Source organism: Emydura macquarii, unplaced genomic scaffold, assembly GCF_026122565.2.
Source record: "Emydura macquarii macquarii isolate MOO-44397 ecotype Brisbane River unplaced genomic scaffold, CSIRO-AGI_Emac_v2 contig_2205, whole genome shotgun sequence".
Lineage (NCBI taxonomy): Eukaryota > Metazoa > Chordata > Testudines > Chelidae > Emydura > Emydura macquarii.
This window is the reverse complement of record NW_027132342.1, coordinates 999,854-1,025,246: the sequence shown is the minus strand read 5'-3', so window position 1 is coordinate 1,025,246 and position 25,393 is coordinate 999,854. Positions and strand designations below refer to the sequence as shown.

The following is a 25,393-nucleotide window of genomic DNA, read 5'->3' as shown; positions in this document are numbered from 1 at the left end:
GAAAGAACAATTTTTCCAATGCTTCCCATCCAACTAAGCAGTATTGCTACTGCCATGGAACGGGTCCATTTATGGCTGCTCCTCATACTTCAATTAATAGAGTTCCATTTTACATAGATCTCTGTGTGGTAATCTAGTCTCAAGTTACCAACCCTTACTCCACCACCTTCATAGTGGGTCTTGTGCCGACATCAGTAGTTAGACAAACCCCAAGATTTCACAAGCTATAGTTCTAGGCACTTCTGGGACTCGGGGTTTCCAGAGCAGCAACAGAGTAGCAATATTAGTAGCAATATTACTCCCCAAGAAATCAGTAGTAAAGGAGGACAGTGAGAGAGTGGCATGTCCTGTGAAATCCCTCCGACCAAGTGACACTGAGTTGGAGCCTTGTACCATTTGTTTTAAGTATATTTTACAGACACAGAGGTAAATGATGCAAGATTTCATGTCAATGGATCCACATGCTGTTGTCAAAATTACAGTGTGGCTATTCTTTAAGTGAGAAACTATTTGTTGTCTTTTTGGAAGGGGGGGGGGGGACACTTGGAATCAGTCCAAGCCACAGAGTTCAGATTCGGAAGGGAACATTTCAAAAGTTTGAACCAGCAGAGGTCAACTGCAAAGCTTGGATTTTCATTCCAAAGTCTGGGTGTGTTTGGACCAATCATAGGGAAACAAAGATGGGATGGTAGTGCTCTCTCATGTAGTTATGAATAGGCTCCACTTAGATACTGCCATCCCTACTCACTTTGAGTAGAGCCTTGCTAGGAAAATAGTCCCACTGACGTGAATGGGACTACTCAGAGAAGAGTAATAGTCAAGGCAGTGGTGTACTGTGCTTCCTGGGCAGGAGCCAAAGATGCTGAGTCCAGGGCAGGCAGCGGCCACCATGGAGCTTTTGCTTTTTCTTCTGCTGCTGCTTTCTCTTTCCACCCTCTCTTCTTTAGGCAGCTCTCCCAGTCCGATTTCCTGCTTGCTGTGGCTGCTGCTTTGCCTTCCACCTGGCTCTAGCAGCCCCTGCTCTTCTTCCTCTTCCCTCCTGGCTTTTCTCCCCCCTTCTCTCTTTCTTCCACTCTTTTCCTCCTTCCCTTCTTTCTCTTCCTTCCCCCTTCGCCTCCCCACTCTTTCCTTGTTTCCTCCCTTTCTTATTTCTTCCTCTTCTTTTGTCCCTTCCCTCTCCTTGACTCAGACTATAAGGTCAGAAGGGACCATTATGATCTAGTCTGACCTCCTGCACAACGCAGGCCACAGAACCTCACCCACCCACTCCTGTAATAGACCCCTAACCTAAGACTGACTTATTGAAGTCCTCAAATCATGATTTAAAGACTTCAAGACACAGAGAACCCACCAGCAAGTGATCTGTGCCCCATGCTACAGAGGAAAGTGAAAACCCCCAGGATCTATGCCAGTCTGCCCTGGGGGGGAAATTCCTTCCCGACCCCTAATATGGTGATCAGTTAAACCCTGAGCATGTGGGCAAGACTCACCAGCCAGACACCCAGAAAGGATTCTCTGTAGTAACTCAGAACCCACCACATCTAACATCCCTTCACAGCCACTGGGCACATTTACCGCTAGTAATCTAAGATCAGTCAATTGCCAAATTAGGCTGTCCCATCATACCATCCCCTCCATAAACTTATCAAGCTCAGTCTTGAAGCCCGCTAGGTTTCTTGCCCCCATTGGTCCCCTTGGAAGGCTGTTCCAGAACTTCACTTCTCTGATGGTTAGAAACCTACATCTAATTTCAAGTCTAAACTTCCTGACGGCCAATTTATATCCATTTGTTCTTGTGTGCACATTCGTGCTGAACTTAAATTACTCCTCTCCCTCTTTGGTATTTATCCCTCTGATGTATTTATAGAGAGCAATCATATTTCCCCTCAGCCTTCTTTTGATTAGACTAAACAAGCCAAACTCTGAGTCTCCTCTCATAAGGCAGGTTTTCCATTCCTCGGATCATCCTAGCAGCCCTTCTCTGCACCTGTTCCAGTTTGAGTTCATCTCTCAAACACGGGAGACCAGAACTGCACACAGTATTCCAGATGAGGTCTGACCAATGCCTTTTATAACAGTACTAACTCCTCCCTATCTCTACTTGAAATACCTCATCTGATGCATCCTAGGACCACATTAGCTTTTTTCACGGCCACATCACACTCGCGGCTCATAGTCATCCTGTGATCAACCAATACGCCCAGGTCCTTTCTCCTCCTCTGTCGCTTCCAACTGAGGCATCCCCCGCTTATAGCAAAAGTTCTTCTTATTAGTCCCTAAGTGCATGACCTTTCACTTTCCACTATTAAATTTCATCTTATTTCTATTACTCCAGAATACAAGATCATCCAGATGTTGTATAATATCCCAGTCTCTCTCTATTAACAATACCTCCCAACTTTGTGTCAGCCACAAACTTTATTAGCGCACTCCCACTTTCTGTGCCAAGGTCAGTAATAAAAAGATTAAATAAGATTGGTCCCAAGACCGATCCCTGAGGAACTCCACTAGTAACCTCCCTCCAGCCTGACCCGTATGACCTGTTCACTATGACCCGTTGTAGTCTCCTCTTTAACAGTTCCTTATCCACCTTTCAAATTTTCATATTAATCCCCATCTTTCCCAATTTAACTAATAATTCCCCATGTGGAACCATATCAAATGCCTTACTGAAATCTAGGGAAATTAGATCCACTGCTTTCCCTTTGTCTAAAAAGTCTGTTATCTTCTCAAAACTGATTAGTGCTGCCGCCTTCAAGGGGGATTTCCCTGTAGGATTTAATCCCCCCCCCCCCGGTCAGTCAGTTTTTAGCCCAAGCCCAGTGGTTTCCCTTCCAGAGCAGCAGCAACCACCCCCCTGCAAGGAGCAGAGACACTTGGAAGCTGCTTCTTGAGTTACTTTTGTTCTCCCCCCGTCCCCACCGCCCCTTTAGGGGAAGTCTCAAGTCCTTCCCCCCCCCTCCAAGAGTGTGGGGTCCCCCGGGATAGTTTCCTTGTAGGAGATTAATGGGGCGGGAGGTGTTTAATCTCTGCCAGGCAACCCCAGCCTGTCTTGTGTGTGAGCCCCAGAGAGGCCGGTGAGCGAGTGTGCCAGGATGCCCCCCATGTCTCAGGCAGCTGCTGGCCATAGGGCTTTCCCTCTGGTGGCCAGAGATGGTCTGCGGGACACTGCCGGGTGCATCAGCAGTGCCAACCGCCCCACTATGAGCCTGCCCTAAGAGCGCTCCAGGGTGGCAGGTGGATGAGGATGAGGATGCTGCTGCGGGCAGGGCAGCCGGCAGCGTGATAGAACTCTGAAGGGCCCAGCTGGCGCTCGGGAGCATGGCCCCCTCACCCTCCCATGTCAGTCTGCCACTGAATCAAGGCGAATATATTATAGCCTTAATTAAATAAAATGAGTGAGGTATATGCCTATACCTCTGAGCCAAGGAAGGTACTGAGCCTGCCCTAATAGCCAAGAGAGGGAAAGTACATACAATTAACCAGGCAAACAAGCACATTCTCACCTAGTTTCACAAGCTGTGGCGTGGAGGTGTTGCTGCCTCTCTCAGTGCAAGCAGTTACTGAAAGGTTGTAGATGTCTCCTGGAGGCAGGCTCAGAACTGCAGTCATCACATTCCGTGTCACCTACAATGATCATTGGATAATATTTAATACTTGGTACCAAACAAAAGATCCTATCTGAAGAAATAAATCAAGCACTTAATACACCATGGGCAAAATTCTAATTATCAGCACCGATCTCTCGTGAGTACTCTGCACTCGTTACATGAGCTAATTGTCAAGGACATCAACGGAAGCAAGACATAAGCACAACAGAATGTCACAGTGCTGAAAGAACTAACTTGTACAGTATGTTTTCTCTTGGTTGAAACAGACCTAGCTAGTAAAAGATTTTTTTAAAACACAATTTTGAGGGGGCTTTTCGATCTGAATTTAGCAAGTTAGTTATTCAAACTTTTGAATAACTTTAACAAAACCATGGATCAGAGCACCCTGGAACTCTGGGTATTTGAAAATCAGTTTGGAATCTCTTGGAATAACATAAAAGTTAGGGATGGGTGAGCCTGTACGGATACAGCCCAAGATACTGCCACTAGGTTTTCATGGGTGGGTCCTTGCACCCATGTGGAATCCTGCTGACTTAGACCCTTATTGCTATGCATAGTCTCAATCTGCACAGAGAGGACTGCAGGCTCAGACCATAGGAAGAACTGACTTGAACCATGCCCAGAATTCAAATAAAATCTGGAGCTGAATGTGCTTCGAGGTTCAAAAAAAGTGTGAATAACTTTTGTCTCGTTATTTTTAATGTCCATGACCTCTCCTATTTCCCAGTTGCCACTGAAACAGGAAGCAGACTTGATGAGATGCCATAAGAAAGGTGGTTCCCATTGCATTTCTAGCCCAGCTACAAGCAATGTACATCAGAAAGCTCACGATAGCACCCATCCTGAACCAATTTCCACCTCCTTCTGCAGTCCCAAGTGGTACAGATAGGTAAGCTTCCAGAATAAGTTTTGGTTACTTATTCAAACAAAACTTCTAAACTTTTTGAGAGCTGACCCATTGCTGATGAGGAGTATGAATAGCGGAAAGAATAAAGGGAATGTAATATTATTTGTATTAATTCCATAGTAAGAAAGATTGATGACTGGAAAGAAAGAAGATTGCCCTGGAAAGATAAATTAGTATCCAGTAACTTTGAAGGAAACCATTTTTTTTAAATGGCAACTCCATAGAGCTTTCTGTCAAAAACAATAGAACAGGCTTTTAAAAAACAGAAGAGCAGAAACTGTAAAACAGAAATTGAAAAATAAATGTAAATAGAGATATTTGGTGTAATCATATAACAACCTGGACAAATAATGTGCACAATATATTGTCTGCTACTAAAAAGCAAACACGTGCATGTTTTTTGATTTAGGTCACTAGAAATTAGTGACCATGTCTGGTCAGAGATTATATAATTTATTAATTTAAAAAATATTTCTTCTTTTACTGATAGTGCTTTATATTATTAAAACTGTGGATACATTCTAAAAATCTCAGTTAATTCTTACCACATTTGCATTATTTGTTTCCTTTGTGCACATTAAAATGAATCTGCCTGGTTTAGCTTTCTATTTGCAAGACAGCTAGCCAGCCACAATTTCCAATTCATTTAATGGGTAGAGTGGGTGCTCAGCACTTCAACAGATCACACACTATCAGTTTATAGGTAGTTTCATTTCCTAATTCTCACGATCTACCTCAATGGTCTGGGGTAGCAAAATCTGAAGAGAAACATTTTTTATTTATTTATTTTTAAATCATGAAACAAATCTATTCATGTTGGCTGAGATTCACCCTGTGCAGAGAGCCAGAACAAGGCCTATGCACTAGTCAGGGCATGTCTTCTCTGCTCAGTTAACCTAGGTTCCTACCCAAGTTTTAACCCCATCTCCACAACCACTACCCTCCATACACTAAACACATCTGACTCAGGTTTGGAGATGCTGCAAACCTAGGCTAGCTGATCCAGCTAGGGGGTATAACTCAGCACCAGTTTAACTCAGGCTGGAACCTGCCCACTTTTCAGTGAGGATGCAGGCTAAATCACTCAAGTGCGGATAGTACTCCAATGTCCTTCCCACAGTTCCCCTTAAAGAACAGACAAGTTCTCCTGCAATTGAGACAACTGATGGGTAAGAATCTTAGAGCATCTCAGCCCAAATAATCATCGGACATGCCCCCAGATACACATGGCAAGTGCAGAAACTGTGAGGACGCAGGGATTTGCTCTGTAGATGCTCACATGTGGGATAGGCTAACCTGGGTGATCAGACCCAGCTGCCAATCTCCTGTTTTGACAGCGCAGCGAAGACATATCCATAAGGAATGAAATCCTGACCCAGTGAAGTCAATGGAAGTTGTGCCCTATGGGATTTGCTCATCACTGATACAGTTCCTCTTTGTTGTTCCCTCTTCTCCTGGAAATGTTTAAAAAGAGTAACTCATTCTGTCTTTAAAAAAAGGACTACTGTATTTTGAAGGCTTAAGTGGGTTGTAAGGGGGATTTGCAGAAGCATAATCAACCTAACCATAGCTTGTAATATGAAGTTTATGTATTGAGCATGAAACCTTTTTTTAAATCATTCCAAAAAAAAAAAAAAACCAAAAAAACCCCCAAACACAAACAAACTGAAAACAAATGCACAGAAATAAAGCTTTAAAAATCTGACTAAGACTTACACTCTTTTTGATTTTTTTCTTGCCTTCAGCAATGACCATCCAGTGCAGCATCCTGGAATGAGACAGGTCAGTCCCAACATCTCCATACATCCAACTGACATACAGTAGATTGTTGAAATAATCTACCGAAGTGATCTCTGGTGACACTGGGGCTGGGAAGAACAAGACAAACATGTTACAAACAAGATCCATCTTAATATGTAATTAATTCAAAAGATTTACTTTGGCTATTCACTGCAACAGGGACATTATTGGGAGAAAAAACTTAACACAAAAATTAGACATATGTAAATAAGACTAGCATCTGTAATTGTGCATTGCTTGCAGGTACTACTGGTTGGAAAACTGAAATGTTTCCCCACAAGAAGTCTTATTTCAAAATCTTTCAATTGAAAAATTTTGAAGGTTTCAAACCACTTTGGAACACTAACTTTGTTTCAACTTCACATTTAAAAATGAAACTAAAAATTTAGTTTCAACTTGAAATGTCATTTTAACTTCTTTTAAAAAACGGAAATGAAACATTTTAAGTAAAAAATAAATGAAATTTTTCTTTTCTAATCTAGTTTTCTACTTAGTCATTTCATTTCATTTTCTATAAACAAAAACAACCACCTAATTCAGAACAAAAAACTGTTGGTTTTGTTATGAAATGTTGATTAGAAACCGACATTTTCACTTTGAAATTTCCTGTGGGAAAACTGAATTTTTCATCAAAATTACCATTTTCCTGAAAAACAAAACAAAAACTTTAGTTTTGGGGAAAAAACCCATATTTTCAACAGGATAACTTTCTGCACAAAAACACTGACCAATTCTATGCCCAGGGTGAAATTCACCCCCATCACTCATGCCGAAGGCCATCACAAAGCCTGTGCACCACGTAAGTCCTCAAAATAAACTAAGTGAAAATTAAGTGAAGTAGAGGCAGCGAAGTGAACTCCAGTAATGGCCTGTGCCTTCAAATCACAACTGAACCCATAGCGACTTCAATGGATTGTGTGGGTACAACAGAGTAGCATATTATTCAGTGTGACTAGTATATATATTTTTGGAACTGCATGGTGAAAAAACTGAGTTCTGGTGCTTTGTAAAGTCATTTAAACATATGCAAAGGGAGTTCAGAGTGAGTTTAAAATATTACTATTGAGTTTAAAACCATTCTGATGCTGTACTATCTTATACTCATTTTATATAGGTGCAAACGGCTACACAAGGTGCAAGATTGTGGAAAATGAGAACCTAGACTATTTTTTAAGTGGCCACAGGATGTCACTGTTGCTTTCTCAAATATAGCTGCGTGTGTGTATTTTATCTTGCATTTAAACTTTTGACCCAAAGGAGGACAAAGGTTTATGAGGTAGAAATTTAGGATGGTAGCAAACACAATACATAATATTAAGCAATTTTAATGGTATTTATTATAGCACTTCTATCAAGTTTCTTTTGAAACCCACTTCTTCCAGGATGCCCACAAGAAATGAACTTGTAGCATAACGATTTTAAAAAATGAAGATGTCCTCCTCCTCTGGATTTCCCAGTACATCCTATTTTTATGTCTGAGTTCAAACTTTCCTAGGGAAGAACTGTCTCTACTTAAGTAATGAGCAATCTGAGTGTGTTACTGAAATAAACAAATAATGGTGGTAATAATTCCCCCATATTTTTCTCTCAGCATGGACAAGATCATTTGTTTCCTTTTTTGTGGGCACTCAAAATGTTAATTGAGATTTGTAACGATCAAGAAGCAAGAGATGTAACAAATGAACACACAAAGTAAGGAAATGAAAACTACAAGCTTCCATATGAAGGAACAAAGGACAACTTCAGCATAAGAACTGACATGACTATACTGAAACACATGGTGGCCCAACCATTTCGACCTATACATGCTGCACTTTATCATGATATTAATAAACTAACTTCAATGTGCATTCTGACCTCCATCTAGACAAACAGCTTTATATTTAAATATGAATGCTTTTGTTTATATTTTTAAATCCAGCTGTTTACAGGAGGTGCCATTAAAACCTCATTAGTTCTCCAATCTCCAGTGTTTGTGGTGTTATAGTATTGCTTACAATAAATACTGAGGAATATCACAGTTATTGCAGGCACCTGGGATGCTGAATGAGGGGGCTTATAAACAGTGCATTTACTTATTTTCTTTTCTAGTGCGGTTCTGCAGAGGTTCTTGAAGCCTTACAACTCCTCCTCCCCAGCAGAGGACTTCAGACCAGAGTTTGCTGGAAAAGATCTATGTAATCTAGTCATGGGGTTTGTTTGTTTGTTTGTTTATTTATTTAAACATTCCAGCTACTGTAGATTACTTAGGCTCCAATCCTGCAATGAGCTCCACGCAGGCCACATGATGCAACACCATCTACCCAAGTCCTATGACAATCCTTGTGTTTTGGTGTAAGCGGTATGTTGAGATTTGCAGGCTACAAGGTTTAGCCTCTCAGAAATGAGAGAAGCTCACAAGTTTAGTTATAATAGCAGGAAGAGCAGAAAAACCTCCTACTATAAAAAGGGGAGGCTTTTTCTTTAGAGCATTGTGCTCAAGCTAGGCAAAGCAAGTAATATTGTTAATAAGGTGCAGGAAAGACAGAAGTATTCAATAAATATTCTATTCTTTATTTAGAAAGAAGTTGGATAATGTATTCATATCACAGGAGGAGTAATGAAATGCTTCCTGGTTCATTTGTAACTAAGGAGGAGGTTAAACAGCATCTACTAGGAATAAACATTTTTAAAAGCAGCAGACCCATACAACTTGCACCCAAGAATCCTAAAAAGAGTTGGCTCAGAAAATCTCTGGTACACTGATGTGGACTTTTTAATAAATCTTGGAATACTAAGGAAATTCCAGAAGAGTGTAAAAAGTGCTAATGTTGTGCCAATATTTAAAAAGGGCAAGCAGGATGACCTGGGTAATTACGGGCCTCTTAGAGTCACATCAATCCTGGGCAAAATAATGGAAAAGATGATACAGGATTCAAATTAATTAAGAATTAAAGTATAGGAATATAATTAATGTCAGTCAACATGGTTTTATGGAAAATAGGTCTTGTCAAACAAACCTGATTCCAATTGTTTTATGAGATTACTGGTATGGTTGATAAAAGTAACTGCATAGATATAACTTACTTGACTTCCGTAAGACATTTTGACTTAGTATCACATGACATTCTGATTAAAAATTAGCAATATACAGTATCCATAAATCACACATTAAATGAATTAACTGACATCTCAAAATGTAGCTGTCAATGGGAAATCATTCCCCAATGAATGGGGGAGTTTCTAGTGGGGTTCTGAAGAGGTAAGTCCTAGGCCCAACCCTATTCAACATTTTCCTCAATGATCTGGAAGTAAATATAAAATCACTGCTGATAACATTTTCAGCTGACTCAAATACTGACAGAATGTTAAATAATGACGACGACAAGGCAATCAAAGTGATCTGGATTGCTTGGCAAGCTGGGCGCATTCAAACAAAATGAAGTTTAATATAGCCAAAGGCAAAGTTATACATCTAGAAACACTGAACGTAGGCCATACCTATCGTGTGCATCCCTATGGAATGGGGGCATCCTGGAAAGCTATAACCCGGAAATGGATCTAGGAGTCCAGGGTGGACAAACAACTCAAGACGAGTTTCCAACGTCATGCTGAGACAAAAGAGACTAATGCAATTCTTGAATATATACATAGGGGAGTAGGGAGATGATTTTACCTCTGTATATGGTATTGGTGAGACTGATGTTGGAATATTGATTCTGGAATAAATGTTAAAAGGATGTTGAAAAATTGGAGAGGGAGTGCACAGAAAAGAGCCACAAAAAGGATGTGAGGGCTGGAGAAAATGCCTTAAGTGAGAGACTTTAAAGAGCTCAATCTATTTAGCTTATCAAAAAGAAGATTGAGTGGTGACTTGATTATGTTGTGCCAAGTACCTTCAATAGAAAAGAAATAGGTACTAAAGGGCTCTTTAATCTATTGGAGAAAGACATAAGAATCAATGACTGGAAGCTGAATCCAGATGAACTAAAATGAGAAATAAGGCATGCATTTTTAACAGTGAGAGTGATTAATCATTGGAACAAACTACCAAGGGAAGTGATGGAGTCTCCATTTCTTGAAGTCTTCAAAATGAAGACCAGGTGCCTTTCTGGAGGATATACTTTAGCCTAACACAAGTTATTGGACTCAATAAAGGGGTAACTGGGTGAAATGTAATGGTCTGTGAGTATACAGAAGACCAGACAAGATGAGCTAATGGTTCCTTCAACGACCTGAATCTATGAACTCTATGATAATTAGGGCTTGATTTTGAAAAGCACCTATGTCAAAGGAGATGGTCTGTAAGAGGTCTGTTGATTTGTTTCACATTGTGTCCATTTTTACTAGATAAAAACCTGATCCATTTCTCCACTGAAGACACTAGCAGTTTTTCCTGGTCATCAATGGCAGCTGGACAGAGCCCTATGGCAGGTGAAAATGTGTAGTAACCTTTCCAAGGCTGAGTTTGGTTGCATCTTCTGAAACCACCAAAGTGAAGAGTCCAGGCCTCATTGGGGCACTTGCACTTTAAAATGCTGTCCTTGAAGCACAGAGCAGCTGCGGAGAGTCGCATTTCTCTCCTCGTGCTTGGCCGAATATGTTATGCAGCAGCCAAAAGGTTAAAAGATGACTATTACACTGACACAGAAAATGGATGAGAAATGTTATCAGAGAGTAGTCACAGGACTATGGCCGTGGCTATTAATTTTACAAGTCACATGCCCAAAAAATCATGGCCAATATAGCTCAAGGAAGTGAGAACACGTGTTGTGGGGTGGGAGATTGCCACTTCAGTGTGGCCAGGATTCAGCCCTCAGTGATTATTTTTCCTCGGACAGCTACATCAGGCCTACCTATATTAAATCCCTTACATGTGGCTTTTACTGAGGTGCTTCTGCACATCTTCACAACTCCCCCAACCTAACCTCCAGACCGAGCAGAAGGGCCTGAACTGTCCAGTGTCTCTACGGGAGGGAGCAGATGGAAAATGGGTGAGCTGATTTTAGTGACAAATTTTTACTGCTGTTAGCCCAGCAAAGAGAAAATGCGTTCTATTCTACCTTGTGCAACATCAGAATTATTCACTGCTTTCCAATCAGTTGCACTTGCTCTACATGACGGCATGCTCCATGCTGTGCAGAGGATGCCATTTTGCTGTACAAAATGGCATTGTCCTCCATGCGGCGTGACTTTGCACACACTAAGTGAGGTCAGGCCATGTGGAGAATGCAATTTTGTAGAGCAAAACGGTATCCTCCATCCGGTGTGACCTTGCAAAAGCTCCGGAACAGTATTCTGGTGCATTCCAGCTCCACTACATAAGGACTCCTTAAGTGCTCTCCCCTTTCCTGTCCCTCTCAGTCCAAACCAATCAGCCCTGTGTTCCTTGTGCTATTCATTTACTGTTGCACTGCATACAGTATATTTTACACTACTCTCCAAATGTTAAATTCTCACTGAAGAATGCATTGCAGAATTCAAAACGTCACATGGTTGCACATTACAGAAGTTGTCAGGAAAAGCTGGAGGTTTGGGTATTGGGCTAGGGATCATTTGGGGACTCTTGGCATCCGGGAAGCCATGGGAAATGGGATTTGTTTTCGGTACCCAGGAGGCAGTGGAAATCGTGTGTCCTGTACAGAAAATGCATATTTTCCTTCCATTCTCAGTGTGAGAAAAGTTGTTTTCGGTGTGATTTTAAATTTTGGAGTGGAGGAGGAAGGGTATTTCTCCTCATTTCCCATCACAGCATCACTTGGCAGCAACTAAATAGTTAGCGCTGATCAGAATTTATTTGGGGGGGTGAGGGGGGGCAAAAATGTTGCTGAATTTTTTTCCTCCCCATCAACATTTTCTATAGGAAATTTTTTGTTTGTTATCCAACAAAACTCAAAAGGAAAGCAGGCATTTTCCATGAAAATGGTTCAATGTGTCAAAAATCCAATCTCCCCATTGAAAAGAGTTTTGATGGGAAATTTTCAAATGGCCCTATTGATAGCCCACTGCTCCCCACCTTCAATAGCTGCCACTACATCAAAAAATGACAAATGAGCACATTACCTTGATGTTTCTGCTAAAGTGATCTTTGAGGTGTTAACAATGGAAGTCTGAGGACAATGTAAGTGTCAATGAACATTATTTCACTTCTGATCATTTTAGCAGAAACATCAAAATAATGTGCTTGTCATTGTTGGAGACAGCAGCAGGTACTAGGTCAGGGTATTGCAAGTCCCCCCCAGAGTAATTCAATTTTGCTTTTGCATCAATATAATTTTTATTTCAGAGAATCATCATCTTATTATTATTTATTTTTATTGTGATAGCATGTAGAGGCCCCAACAGATTTCAAGCCCCTATCGTGTTAGACTACGTACACAAATAGTCAAATACGTTCCTTGCTCTGAAGGACTTACAATCTAAATAAACAAGACAGAGTAAGGGGTGGAGTGAAAAAGAGAGGCATTGAGGGGGTCAAATGATTGGTCATATAACAGGTCAGAGGCATGAACAAAACCCATGTCAATTGACTCCTTAGTCACTAGACTAGAAATTTGCAGTTCTTTATCAGAGCATTGGTCCATCCATTCCAATATTTTGGAGGCAGGATATTGGAATAGATTAGGGGTGGCCAACCCACGGCTCACGAGCCGCATGCAGCTCTTTGCTCATACAAATGCGGCTCTCGCGAGCCGCACGCGGCTCTGTGTTCTATCAAACGCAGCTCCTCGCATTGTATGGGCGCCAAAAAGTTTTTACTTTCAAATGTGAAATTGATAAGCTGCAAGCTGCCGCCGAAACTGACGGATCAGCGTGAATTTTCAGCGGAGGGTAAGGTAAATGTGGCTCTTTGTGGTATCTATAGCTATTTTTGGGCTCTTCGTCTCTGACTGGTTGGCCACCCCTTAAATAGATAGACCAATGGACCATCCACTCCCATATCCTGCTTCCAAAAGTAGTCATTAACTGATGCTCTGGGAAAGAAACCTGATGATCCTTTAATACATCTTTGATCCACCTGGCCAATAATGCATTGCTGTACAGGTGATCTACAACACTCTGAAGTATGAGATCTGATTACTTTTATCTGAGCTTGTAGAAGTATAAATATTATCAATCATCCTAAAATTACACAACCATTTTTTTGAAATCCATCCGAAGTATTTCATAGGCTTTTTTAACTGGAACAACTTTTTAAACTTATTTGTGATAGGTACCTAGTGTTTCCAAAGGCAATATAAGTTACTTTCAGGGTTGAAGGCAGAAGTAATGATCTAAATGGTGATGACCTCGTCAATGGGAGTTGATGTTGCTCACCATCTCCAGGAGCTGCTCATCATCTTGCAGAATTGAACCTCAAGTATCTGAGCGGGGAGTGAAGAGGCATCAACCATATTTAAGGATCCACTGGGAAACAATGAGGCTAGCTGAGGATCTGGCCCTATGCGACTTACCCAAGGTCACAGAGATAGTCTCCCAAGTGTCAGTTCAATACCTTGACACCAAGACCATCCTCCCCTGAGCCCTTACAATGAACAGAGACAACACTTAACAGCAAGACCAACTAGGAGTGTGAAAAAAATTTTGCATAAGGGCCAGCCACATTTTGCACTAAAATAAACGGTTCTACAGCATGTTAACTATTTACGCTATAGAGGTCACACAACAATTTAATGTGCATGAACTGTGGGTTGTAGTCTCAGATACTGTGCAGGGGAAAGAGGTGGGGGGAGGGAGAGGAAGAAAAGTAACATGGAAAATATATACTTCATTTTTAGGTCCCATAATAACTGAAATAAATTAAAGTTGCAAAAGTTCCCTTAGCGGCTCCATAATAATATAGCTCTGAGCTGAAGTGAAATCCAGAGTTAGAAAAATCTTGTGTCTTGGCTGAATAGGCTTGTGCAGGCCTCTCCCATGTTTCCTGACTACAAATTCGGTCTTTGGCTTAGGCAGAGGCCTGCTCTAGCCTTGAAACCCACAGGCTGAAGAAAGCCTTTCAAGACAGGAGCAAATCTTTCAGCATTGAGCAGGCTTATGTCTAAACCAGGCTTCCAAGCTAATGTCAGTCAAAAGTGGAGTCTTCCAAAGCCAGAGCAGGCCCCTGCCTAACCCAAGCTCCCACAATAAAGTGACTCTTTCAAAGATGGATCTTTATAACTCCTGAATCCTGGCCTCCCTTACCACTAGCCAATCAGCAAATCACTCATCACAATAGAGCTACACTAATTCAGTTATAAATTGGGCAAAACTAATGGTGCACGGAAGTGTAAGCAGAATCACTGAAACTCATGGGGCAGGTCAGCAATCAAATGATGCCTGTAATGAATCAAAACAGCCTTTATATTTCGCCCTATGAGGATTTAAAATTTAACTACTAAAAAGCCACCTCCGCAAATATTTACAGGTGAGCAGAACCATAATCCACCTAGACAGGTTTCCTCAGCACTTACATTTCCCATTGCGCTTCTCCATCAACCACTTACCATACCGCTACTTACCTGTTATGAAGCTGATGGTAGAACTGTCACAGCAGCTCAGTTCTGGGTCTCCCCAAGTCACCATGGTAACCCGAAAGTTGTAATACCAAGCGGGCAATAGGTTGGCTATTTTCTGAAAAGGGACAGCAAAAGGCAAGTCGCAGATCAGTAGAGATTTTGTCAATGTAAAACATGAATGCCACTTGCTATAGGTTTACCACTGCCGCAAATAGGTACAACGCCGCTGACTTCAGTGGAACTATGCCCACTTAAAATCCATGGGTAATCTGGCCCATTTTGAACATTTACATTTGTAAACTCTTTTTTAAAAAGAGAGGGGGAAAAAGTAGGGCCAAATTCTGGCAGGTGCTTGGAAAGAAATTTAACTCTTCACCCCTTTTTCCTCCGAGAAAGGAGTGCAATGATACATTTAAAAAGTTACAAGAGCATGGGCCTATATCCCGTTGCCAGTCAGCTGCCTGTCGGACTTTCTATTCCCAGAAATCATTTACACACTGATCTTGTACTCTCTCTAAGGATGGGTGTGGCTTTACTCCAGTGAGTACACCACTAGGCACAAAGAAGCTACTCAGTTCAGTAAAGGTATTCATATATGTAAGTGTGTGCAGGATTGAGGTTTTAATTTGTGCAATGTGCTATGCACAGGGACCATTTCCTAGCCACAGCAATCATATTGTGAACGAACACACATGCGTGGGAGAAGGGATTTGCTCACATCCCAACACTCTCATTGATTTCTAGAGCTGGTTGAAAGTTTTGTGATGGAACCGTTTCCTGTCAGAAAATTCTGATTAGGCAAAATCAAGATGTTCCATGGGAACATCTTGATTTCAATGAAATTTCAGTTAAAAAAGTGGAACCTCTTGTTTTGACTTTTCTGTTTCAAAATGACTTTGTTGTTTCAAATTTTATAATACAATATAGATGTTCTCTGTTTTTCTGTCATACTCTAGACTATAGGGGGAATTCAGTCCAGAATATTTTTAACTACATTTTCATAAAATAATTTTTTATCTCAACCAAGTCAATTAGTTTTTTTCAGGGTTTGTTAGTGTTGCCCACAGAAGCATGATCCTGTAATATAATAAGAGTAGTCTACATTACTGCTTAAGTCGATCTAAAGTTGCTCTGGGGTGTGAAAAAGATACCCTCGAGTGACAAGTTAGAGACTTAAGTGCTGTCCACACTGGTGCTATGTCAGCGGGAGATGCTCTCCCGTCAGCATACACCGTCTTCACCAGACGTGCTACAGAGGCACAGCTGCGCCATTCTAGCACTTCTAGTGTAGACCTGTGGATGCCAAAACAGTAATAGTTATAGGGAAACTTCAAGGACAAACTTAAAATGGTGCATTGTGGGCCATTTCTAGTGAACCCAAAAAATCCAAAGACTTCAAAGAGTGAAAACAATGTTATAAAGTTAGTTAAACCATAGTGCCAAATGCCATGCAGCCTCGTCAGAGATGGAATTCACATTTACTATTTAACTTTGCAGTTCATCTTTAAGAAACTTTCACTTTTATTTCAATAGCATAAGGCTTGGCAGAATTCTCAATGTCGACAAACAACATTATTTATTTATTATTATTTATTTATTATTATTATTCTCAATGTCGACAAACAACAATATTTATTTTTAAGCATTTTTTAGAATTTTATTGATTTACATTTTCACAATTGTGGGAAACTGTAGGGGGACTCAGACAATTATTTAATGACAGCAGACACAGATTTAAAAAGTTAAAGTTTTAAAACTGTTAAAACACACAAATTGTCCACATCACGTCAAAATATACCAAATAAATATCCTTAAATCAAACAAATAAGTTCTCAAGTAGCATTCTTCTTACTTTACCTATCTGTAAATTTAAATTATTATAGATGGAAATGTGTGTGTGTGTGTGTAAATTAACATTTACCAATAAAAAAACTAGTCCTTCCAAGCAAAGATTTAAATTGAGATAAAGGCATTCTAACTCCTCTTGCCTTTGTATGTACCTCCCATCAATATCTACTAGAATTGCACACAATAGTGGATAATATTACTAGTCAACCATCTTAATTTCTGTAGCTTCATATTAAATGCCATTATTTCTAAGATCACTTGGGTTTTACTCTAATTATGCTGCATCATGATTATGACGAATTAATTACTCATTTAGTAGTTTATTTTGCCTTCTAATTTCCTTAGAGTTTTACATTTTAAATTTACAGTTATATGCTCAATTCCAATTAAACCATTGTTACTACAGTGGTTACGTGAATGGTGTTATGCATGAATTGTAAATCATTATACTTTTCACTAGGAGCAAAAACTATTGCTAACCTTGTTTTTTGTATACTCAATTTCCTGAACTTCCCTTTCAGCTGAAATTGTCTATGATTTCTTCTCAAAGGTAAAGTTTGAACAAAAACTATCCAGCCCCTCTTGATGTATAGAAAACGGGATGGGGGAGTATACACTTCTGCTGAAATTTCCCAATCTTGTAAAGAGACTTATGCATATGCTTAAGTACATTCGCAGAATCAGGGCCTTTACATTTCTTCTGGCATACACAACTCAAAAAATTAAATATTCCAGATGGCTCACTGAGGACTAGCCTCCAGCCCAAAAATACACATTATCAATGTCAGTTATATAGATGGGGCTTTATGCTATTTCCTCATGGAGATGCTATAGTTGCTGAAGTTTTTGATCGCACAACTGTGCGAGTACACAGTAAATTCAATGGGAGAGGGGTTCATATTTTAATTCTATTGGGTCAAATCCTCTCACCTTGAGCACAGCCTTAACAAATGAACTTTACACAGGGGAGTCCTGCAAGGATTGAGGCAGGGAAAGAACCCTCCCTAAAGTCTTAGAATATAAGACACCCATAACTGAGCAGGCCATCTATAGCCACTGAACCCACCCACACTCCAATGTTGGAGAGGTCCATTGGAATGTGGGTGGCATAAGTGGCTATAGATGACCAACCCTCTTTCTAGACTTACAGTTAATAATTTGCACATACATTAACTTCACCACGGTTTTCCTGGCATTCCCTGGATTTAGAAAGGGAACTAGATCTCCAATAGCATGGTAAATCTCTCTATCCCATGTGGAAGATGTCCAGTGTTTAATGGAGTCTGATGTATCTGCTGAGCAGTGGGCAAAAGGTGAAAAACATTCCTAGGAGCAAGCACCATAAATGCGGGTGTGGGTGATAATCTGTAATGGCTACTTTACCACTGATGCAGTTAAGGAGACGGTAGCTGCAATTTCATAGTAAGTCGTCCACTCAGAGGTCATCGTTGCTGGGTTGAAGTAAAACATTTCTACAACATACTTCTTGAACACCCCCAGGTAAGGCCTGTTCCAGCTGAGAATCACAGCTGTGGGTCCCAATGGGTAAAGCATCAAATCCTTTATTCCAGTGGGTACTACAAAACCAGAAATGGGGGTTATTCATATTGTCATTAGCAACTACACACATTTTTACAGTTCGTTTTCTCTCTCTTGTAAGCAGCTATTCATATTTTGGTCCCTTCTGGCAAATAATTCCTCCCATGCATATTTAATCTCATGCATAGGTCTAACAGTTTGCTTGGGACTACACACAGCAGTAACAAGTTGTAGCATTAGTTCCTTAGTTCTTATAGGCCTACATTTTCAGAAATGACCCTATATTTTAGGTTCTTCCATTTTGGGGTGCTCAACTTGAGATACCTCAAAGAGGTATGATTTTCAGAGGGGTGTGGCTCAGTACCTTTTTGAAAATCAGCCTCCTTTAAGGTGTTTCGAGGTGGGTACCCAAAAACTGAGGCATTAAAAAACATGATACTTTTGAAAGAGTAGACAATAATACAGAATACTTTCAAGTCTATTCAACCATCCATGGAAGGTATCTGCAAGTGCTTTACATACATTAGTTAAGACTCAGAACGCAAGGGTTATTATCTCTGTTTTATAGACGGTGAAATGGAAATAGAGAGAGGTCAAGTGATTTGAACAGTCTCTCACACAGCCAGACTCTACAATCCTAATTTATGCTGGAAAGCACTTACTCAGATGTGTACTGCCCATTGACTTCAATGGGACTATCTGCTTCAGTAGGTATTACTCAGCATGAGTAAAGGTTGCAGAACCTAACCCACCCTATATAGGTGCCAGAGCAAAAATAAAACCCAGAATGCCCAAATGCATTAGAGCGCACAAGATCATCCTTTCCCTCATAAATCTATCCTTTCACACCTTCTCAGAATGTGTTATCTTTCAAATGAAACTATCACGCTGAGGATGAAGAGAAGAACTACTTTTTGTAAGTGTAATTTCTCTTATTTTTGCTTAACCATGACCAATAATTTCACCAAACCAATCCTTTTACACTGGCATTGGAATGACGAATTTGCCCTTGTTTGACTGTGTTGTAAGCAAGTGAAAATTCACATGCACATATTGATGTTTGATTCCATGGAACACCTGATTTTGTTGCAAAATCCAGATTAGAAGATATGCCTAGAAATTATCTTCATTGCCATTTGAGCAAAAACTTCTTACGGGTGGGAGCCTAAGCATGGATGGGGAAAAAACTTAAGAGTTTTCCTTTTTTTTTTTTTTTTTTTTTTTTTTTTTTAAAAGCTTTTCAAGTGAAAGCAGACATTTGAAAATTTTTCAAGTCTTTACACCGGTGAAAAAACTTTGGCAACCAAAATATGTGAAAAACATGTGAAATTTGTAAAACTTGCCCAATATTTGATACTTCATTGAAGTTGGGCACAAACAGCCCCCCAATTACTTCCCCAAACCTTTTCCCCCCTCTTTATTAATAATACCTTCCACTCCAATTTACAGACTATTTATTTGGACATATTGCCTTAGACCCAGATCTGGCAAATGGCAGCATGTAAGCAGACTGCCTGGAGTCCTTGGGGCTCTGGTGAGGTTTTATTTAGTTAATTTTGTCATTTTTTCTTTTTTCCTTCCATCACAGAGAGTAGTGGTTTGGAAAAGAACCTAAAAGCCCTAATTTGTAGTCACCTGCTCTTCTACAAGGCACACGACAAGCCTGTGGCAGAACCAGGAAAAGAACCCAGGTGTCCTGAATCTCAGTTCAGCGTCTTAGCTGTTATGCACATTGCATCCCTCAAGGGGCATTTTTTCAGAAAGCCTGGTAGCTTAAAATTAGGTTCCTAAATCCATGTATAAATTAATGGCTCAATTTCAAAGGTGCTGAGCTACTCACCATTCCCACTGAAGACAGTGACTGTCATGGATGCTCAGAACCTCTAAAAGTTGGGTTATTTATTTAGGTGTCTAAGCATAAATATAGGTTCCGAACTTCAGGTCCCTTCATTTGTAAATCTTAGACATAACTCCTTGAATGTTTGAGTGAAAGCCTAACCCTAACACAGGCTGTGTGACCCTTTGGAGTTAAACAACACATGAAAAATAATCTCTGTGTTATATTTTAGCCACCAACACAGCAATCCTGCCCAGAAAAACGTTACACTTATAAACAGGCTCTGAATATATCTTCACTGAGGCTGGAGGTGTAAATTCAAGCTGGGATAGATATACCTACACTAGCTTTGATCAAGCTAGCGCACTAAAAATAGCAGTGCAGCCACGGTGCACAGGTGGTGAGATGGGCTAACTGTCCCAAGTACAATCCCATCTTGGGTGACTAGCTTGTCCTGCTGCCTACGCAGTCGCAAGCTATACTAATATTTTTAGCATGCTATTGTGACAAGAACTAGTATGGGTATGTCTACCTGTACTAGAAATGACACCTCCAGCTCCAGTGTCGGAACACACAAAGAGATCTAACAGATAAGCTGTTCAAAACAAAAACCAGAAAAAGTCGGTTTGAATAGTAGACGCAGGGGTTACCAATGGCAAATGTAACAGGATCAGAAGGAGGTCCAACCAATGGGCCTTTACGTAAATAAATCACAACCTGGTACTGGGCCCCAGGAACAAGATTTTCAATGATTCTGTTGCTTGAATTCACCTATTAGAAGGGGAATAAATAAGAAAAAAAAAGTATTTATTTGGTGAGTAAGAAAGAAAAAAACAGGGCTGAAATAGTACTCACCTAGCTGCATTTCATCTGCTAACTGAATGATTTTGAATCAACTGAGGTCAATGGCAAAACGTTCATTCATTTCGAAGAGAACAGGATGGTCAAAAGCTGAGATGGGAACTGTGGCTGCTCAGCCAGTTGAGCTCACTCATGATTTGACCCGGAGAATATAACACCCTTTATTACTGCAGTATAAAGTCAGTTGTGACAACAAGGAGCCATCTACATTGTGTATATTATATGATAATGAGACTACCGCACCAGATTCCAGGGTCTAACTCTGTGTTTACATACTGGGTTTCGTTAAACATCTGAAATTACTTTGTAGACATCTAATTCATCTGCAGATGTGTGAGCTAAAGGCAATATTATAATAGTATTCTAACCTCATGAGTCAGGGTGTCAGTCAGTTGCCTGCATGGACCACAAAGAAATTACCCTCTTCCACCCCTCAAGCACAGCATGATACAAAATAACTAGTGGCCTTATGGATCTCCCCCCCTATTTTGAAGCATCAGAATAGCAGCCTCAGTTTTGAAGCATCAGGTACTGGTCAGTGCCAGAAGTAGGATGCTGCCTAGTCAGGGTTGTCAAACATGCGGCCCATGGGCCTGATGCGGCTCGCGAACCTTTTTGGTCTGGCCTGTGGGCAGCCGGATACGGCCCGCGATCCTTTTTGTTCCGGTTCCTGGCAGCTGCCGCCTGGCAATAACCGAGGAGCTGCTGCCGAAAGTCAGGACGCCGCGATTTTTCTTGGCAACAGGTAAGACACCACGAGGTGCCGCCGGAAGGGAGGGTGCAACGAGATTTCTCAGCAGAGGATAAGACGCCCAGTTTAAATTCATTTTATTGCAATGTGGCCTGCTGTTGAAATTTAGTTTGACACCCCTGGCCTAGATGGTGGATCCAGTATGACAAATCTTAAGAATATAAGAGTCAGCTATCAGTAAATGTACAGAGCAGCCTTGGAAAAAGCATCATTCATTGCATCTTTGCAACGAATTGGTGAAAGATGTTTTTTCACCAACGATCTTAGTGCAATTTTTAACAATTTGTATCACCAGCATGAAATTGCTCACGCAGGTGTCAGCGTGAGCAATATTTTATTACAATGCATTTGGAGATGCTAGTGCAACTGTCAAGGTAGTGAATGATAATCTCCTTTTGGTACCTTTTGTTCATAGACCAAGGAAGAAGGAATGGGTGAACTCTGTACCAAGTCTTACTTCTTTCAGCTTGCCAGGGAGAATCCAAACAAATGGCCATCAATAATAGAGGCAGGAGAACTTGGCTGAGTTCTGGTTAGAGGTGAGCAAAGGCTCAATGAAAATAATTTAAAAAGCAACGTAAATACTGTCCATGCAAATTTTCAGTTTTTATAAACAAATAAATGGGTATAAACATTTTTTGCAGTGTTCATTAAGCTGTAATTCAGGTCCACATTCTGACCACAATGTTCAAATCACCCAAAACTGAATTTCTTCCTCTATTCTACATCAAGGTTTTTTGTCATCATGTCATAAACCACTTCTGGTGGACCTGAACTCACAAAAGTCTGAGTTTGTACTAGCTGGGATGCAACTGGAACATGGGCAGTTTGGCTTATCTATACTTGCACCCTTTGCTCAGACCTGTCACTACAATGGCCTGAACTGGAACCTCAGATCCCACCACCCTCATCTTTGGGGACATTTAGCTCTAGATATTATTCTATATGAAAACTTTAGTCCTAGTTTAAGAAAAAGTTATACATGTGCTTAAAGTTAAATATACACTGATGTGCTTTCCTGAATAGGAATGGACTTCAGCACATGTGTAAAGAACTTATTGATGTCAGGCTGTTATTGATGGTCTTTGCTTAGACTTGTGTCAATGCAGTGTTTTGGATGATAGTTACAGTAATGTCATAAGCATCTAACATCTCTTGTGGACTCATCAATAAAATATTGTTCTTTACACACCCCAGTGAGCAACACTATAATGAGGTTTACTGAATTTATTTCTTTTTCTTATGTATTTGAGGAGTCTACATTTTTTGCCCTTACCTTGGTGCAATAATGCTTTTCAAGCCTTTGACTCGCCTTTTGTTTCTGGCAGGTCAATGACACAACAGACACTATTGTGTTGTTGTTGCTGCTGCTGCTGCCGCCTTGAGAAGATGTCCAGGACATTAAGGCAGTGGTAGTACTTAGCACAGTCACACTCACATGCTGGGGCTTTTCGGTCAGTTCTTCAATCCACTCCCCTGTTGGACCTGAAACATTCCCAGAGACGCAAACATAAGGCAGGCTATGTGCCTTGCTTTATCTTGTGCATTTAGAGTGTCTTTTAAAACATTCTGCTGTTATAAATTAATTTCATGCTAGTGAAAGGTAATGAACTGATAGTCCTTTACATCCACAGAACAGGGACAGAACAGACAACAGGAGCAAGACCTCCTCACACTGACCCACCAGTAAGACTCACTGCTATGCTACAATGTAGTTTGGTCACCATGCCCTTAGTCTCTGCTGCTGAGATAGCCCATTAGTGCCAATGACAATAGGGAATTTTGTGAGAAGGACCCCTGGACATGACAAACGGGACTGAAACCACCAATTCATTTCATCTGCATAGAGAGGAGAAGGATGAGCAGAATGTCTGTGTAGTCAGAGTATGTGTAGGGGTTGCAGTTCTTATTCTAAGCCCAGGAGCTTGAACAATGGCCGTGCAGGAACTGCAGAGCTGTACCATGCCCTTCCCACAGGTTGGGAGTGTATTCCACTCCCCAGCTTCTGTACATTTCACAACACGAAGTCTAATTAGTTAGACAAACTGAGAGGGATGGGTAATTTCTCTCCACATGCTTCCTGTGGGTACCTCAGTCTTGGCAGGCCACCAGAAAGGTCTACCAAATCCACCTAGAATAGAGTCTTGAGTCTTTCTGGATTTGACAGAACCACCAAAGAGCACCTAAATAAATTTCTGTGCCATCCTAAAGGCTTTCAAAACAAAATGAAACCAGAATTTGTTCCTAGGTGTACCCATTTGTGTGTGCTTTAATACAGTTAAATGTAAATGTATACATCTAGGAAAGAAGGATATAGAATGGGGAACTCTAACTAGGGAAGCAGCGACTCTGCAAAAGATTTGGGGTCATGGTGGGTAATCAGCTGAATATGAGCTCCTAGTGTGACACTGTGCCAAAAGAGCTCATGTGATCCTGAGATGAATAAACAGAGCAATCTTGAGTAGGAGTTGAGAGGTTATTTTGCCTCAATATTGAGACTGTTGCTGGAGTACTGTGTCCGGTTCTCGTGCCCACAATTCAAGAAGGATGTTGATAAATTGGAGAAGGAGAGTTCAGAGAAGAGCCACGAGAATGATTAAAGGATTAGAAAATGTGCCTTATTCAAGGAGCAAAATCTATTTAGCTTAAGAAACAGAAAGTTAAGGGATGACTCGATTACCTATAAGAACCTACACCGAAGAGCCCATTATGAAATATTTGTTTTCCATCTAGCACAGAAAGCTATAATATGTTCCAATGGCTGAAGTTGAAGCTAGAGAAATTCAGACTGGAAATAAGGTGTACATTTTTAAAGGCGAGGGTAGTTATCCATTGGAACCATTTACCAAGAATCATGGTGGATTCTCCATCACTGACAATTTTAAAATCGCATCTGGATGTTTTGCTAAAAAACATGCTCTAGGAATTATTTTGGAGAAGTTCTACGGCTTGTGCTATGCAGGAAGGCAGATTAGATTAATATAATAATCCCTTGCAGCCTCAGAATCTATGAATTACAAAACCCCACCTTCTGCATTTCATATAGCATGCACATATTTATTACATTACTGTATCATCTTAATATAAATAATGTACTTTGTACACAATGGGTCAAATATCCCTGGTGTAGCTCCCTGTATGTATTGCATCTTTTGACTGTTACATTCCTATAGAGTACCAATCATGGTTGGAGGGAATTATAATTTATTAGGAATAAACTGTATTGTATTTAACAGCAATAAAGATTAATTTATATCCCAAATTTTGAGGAGGAGGGTTGGAAGTAGCATAGTACAGTCATTGTTATCACATTAAAAATATATATATATATATATATTCAGATCCCTTCTATTTATGGTATATGACTCTGATGTTGTGTAATATCTACTACTAGCTGCTACCTGTGAAAAAATTCACAGGGTGGTGAAATTGTCATAGAGGTACCTCTGGCACCACTTCTTGCATCAGCTGTCCCTCTCTTTCTCTCTCTTTGGTCTCCAAGAACAGTTAATTGTTCAGTGATAGTATTTCTGAAACTTTAAAAAACAAACAAACAAAAAAAACCCCCAAAAAACCCACAAAAAAACTTCATGTGAGGCAGCCATCTGACATGGAAAATTTCAGCCTGCATAGTTAGTTAAAGTATGGAAAAGATATAAGCAACTGAAAACTCAGGATTATAATGGAAAATGTTAGGCAACCTTAACTATAGGCAATGCTGCCAACTCCATCTGGGATTTCTAGCTGTAGTAGTCTGTGTCT

General features: G+C 40.4%; 1 protein-coding gene across 5 annotated transcripts in view; it reads right to left on the bottom strand.

Annotated features, from left to right (window-relative positions):
• The window catches only part of PTPRO (protein tyrosine phosphatase receptor type O), a 192,371-nt gene that overhangs the window by 40,544 nt on the left and 126,434 nt on the right, over positions 1 to 25,393 (bottom strand). For 4 of the 5 annotated variants that reach the window (XM_067559141.1, XM_067559142.1, XM_067559144.1 and 1 more), the window contains 6 exons: positions 22,908 to 23,116; positions 20,670 to 20,790; positions 18,027 to 18,220; positions 14,799 to 14,910; positions 6,235 to 6,386; positions 3,507 to 3,627 (listed from right to left, as the gene is read on the bottom strand). In XM_067559141.1, the coding sequence (XP_067415242.1) occupies positions 3,507 to 3,627; positions 6,235 to 6,386; positions 14,799 to 14,910; positions 18,027 to 18,220; positions 20,670 to 20,790; positions 22,908 to 23,116 (909 nt within the window). The remainder of the gene's footprint in view (positions 1 to 3,506; positions 3,628 to 6,234; positions 6,387 to 14,798; positions 14,911 to 18,026; positions 18,221 to 20,669; positions 20,791 to 22,907; positions 23,117 to 25,393) is intronic. The other variant, XM_067559145.1, reaches the window with a different exon arrangement.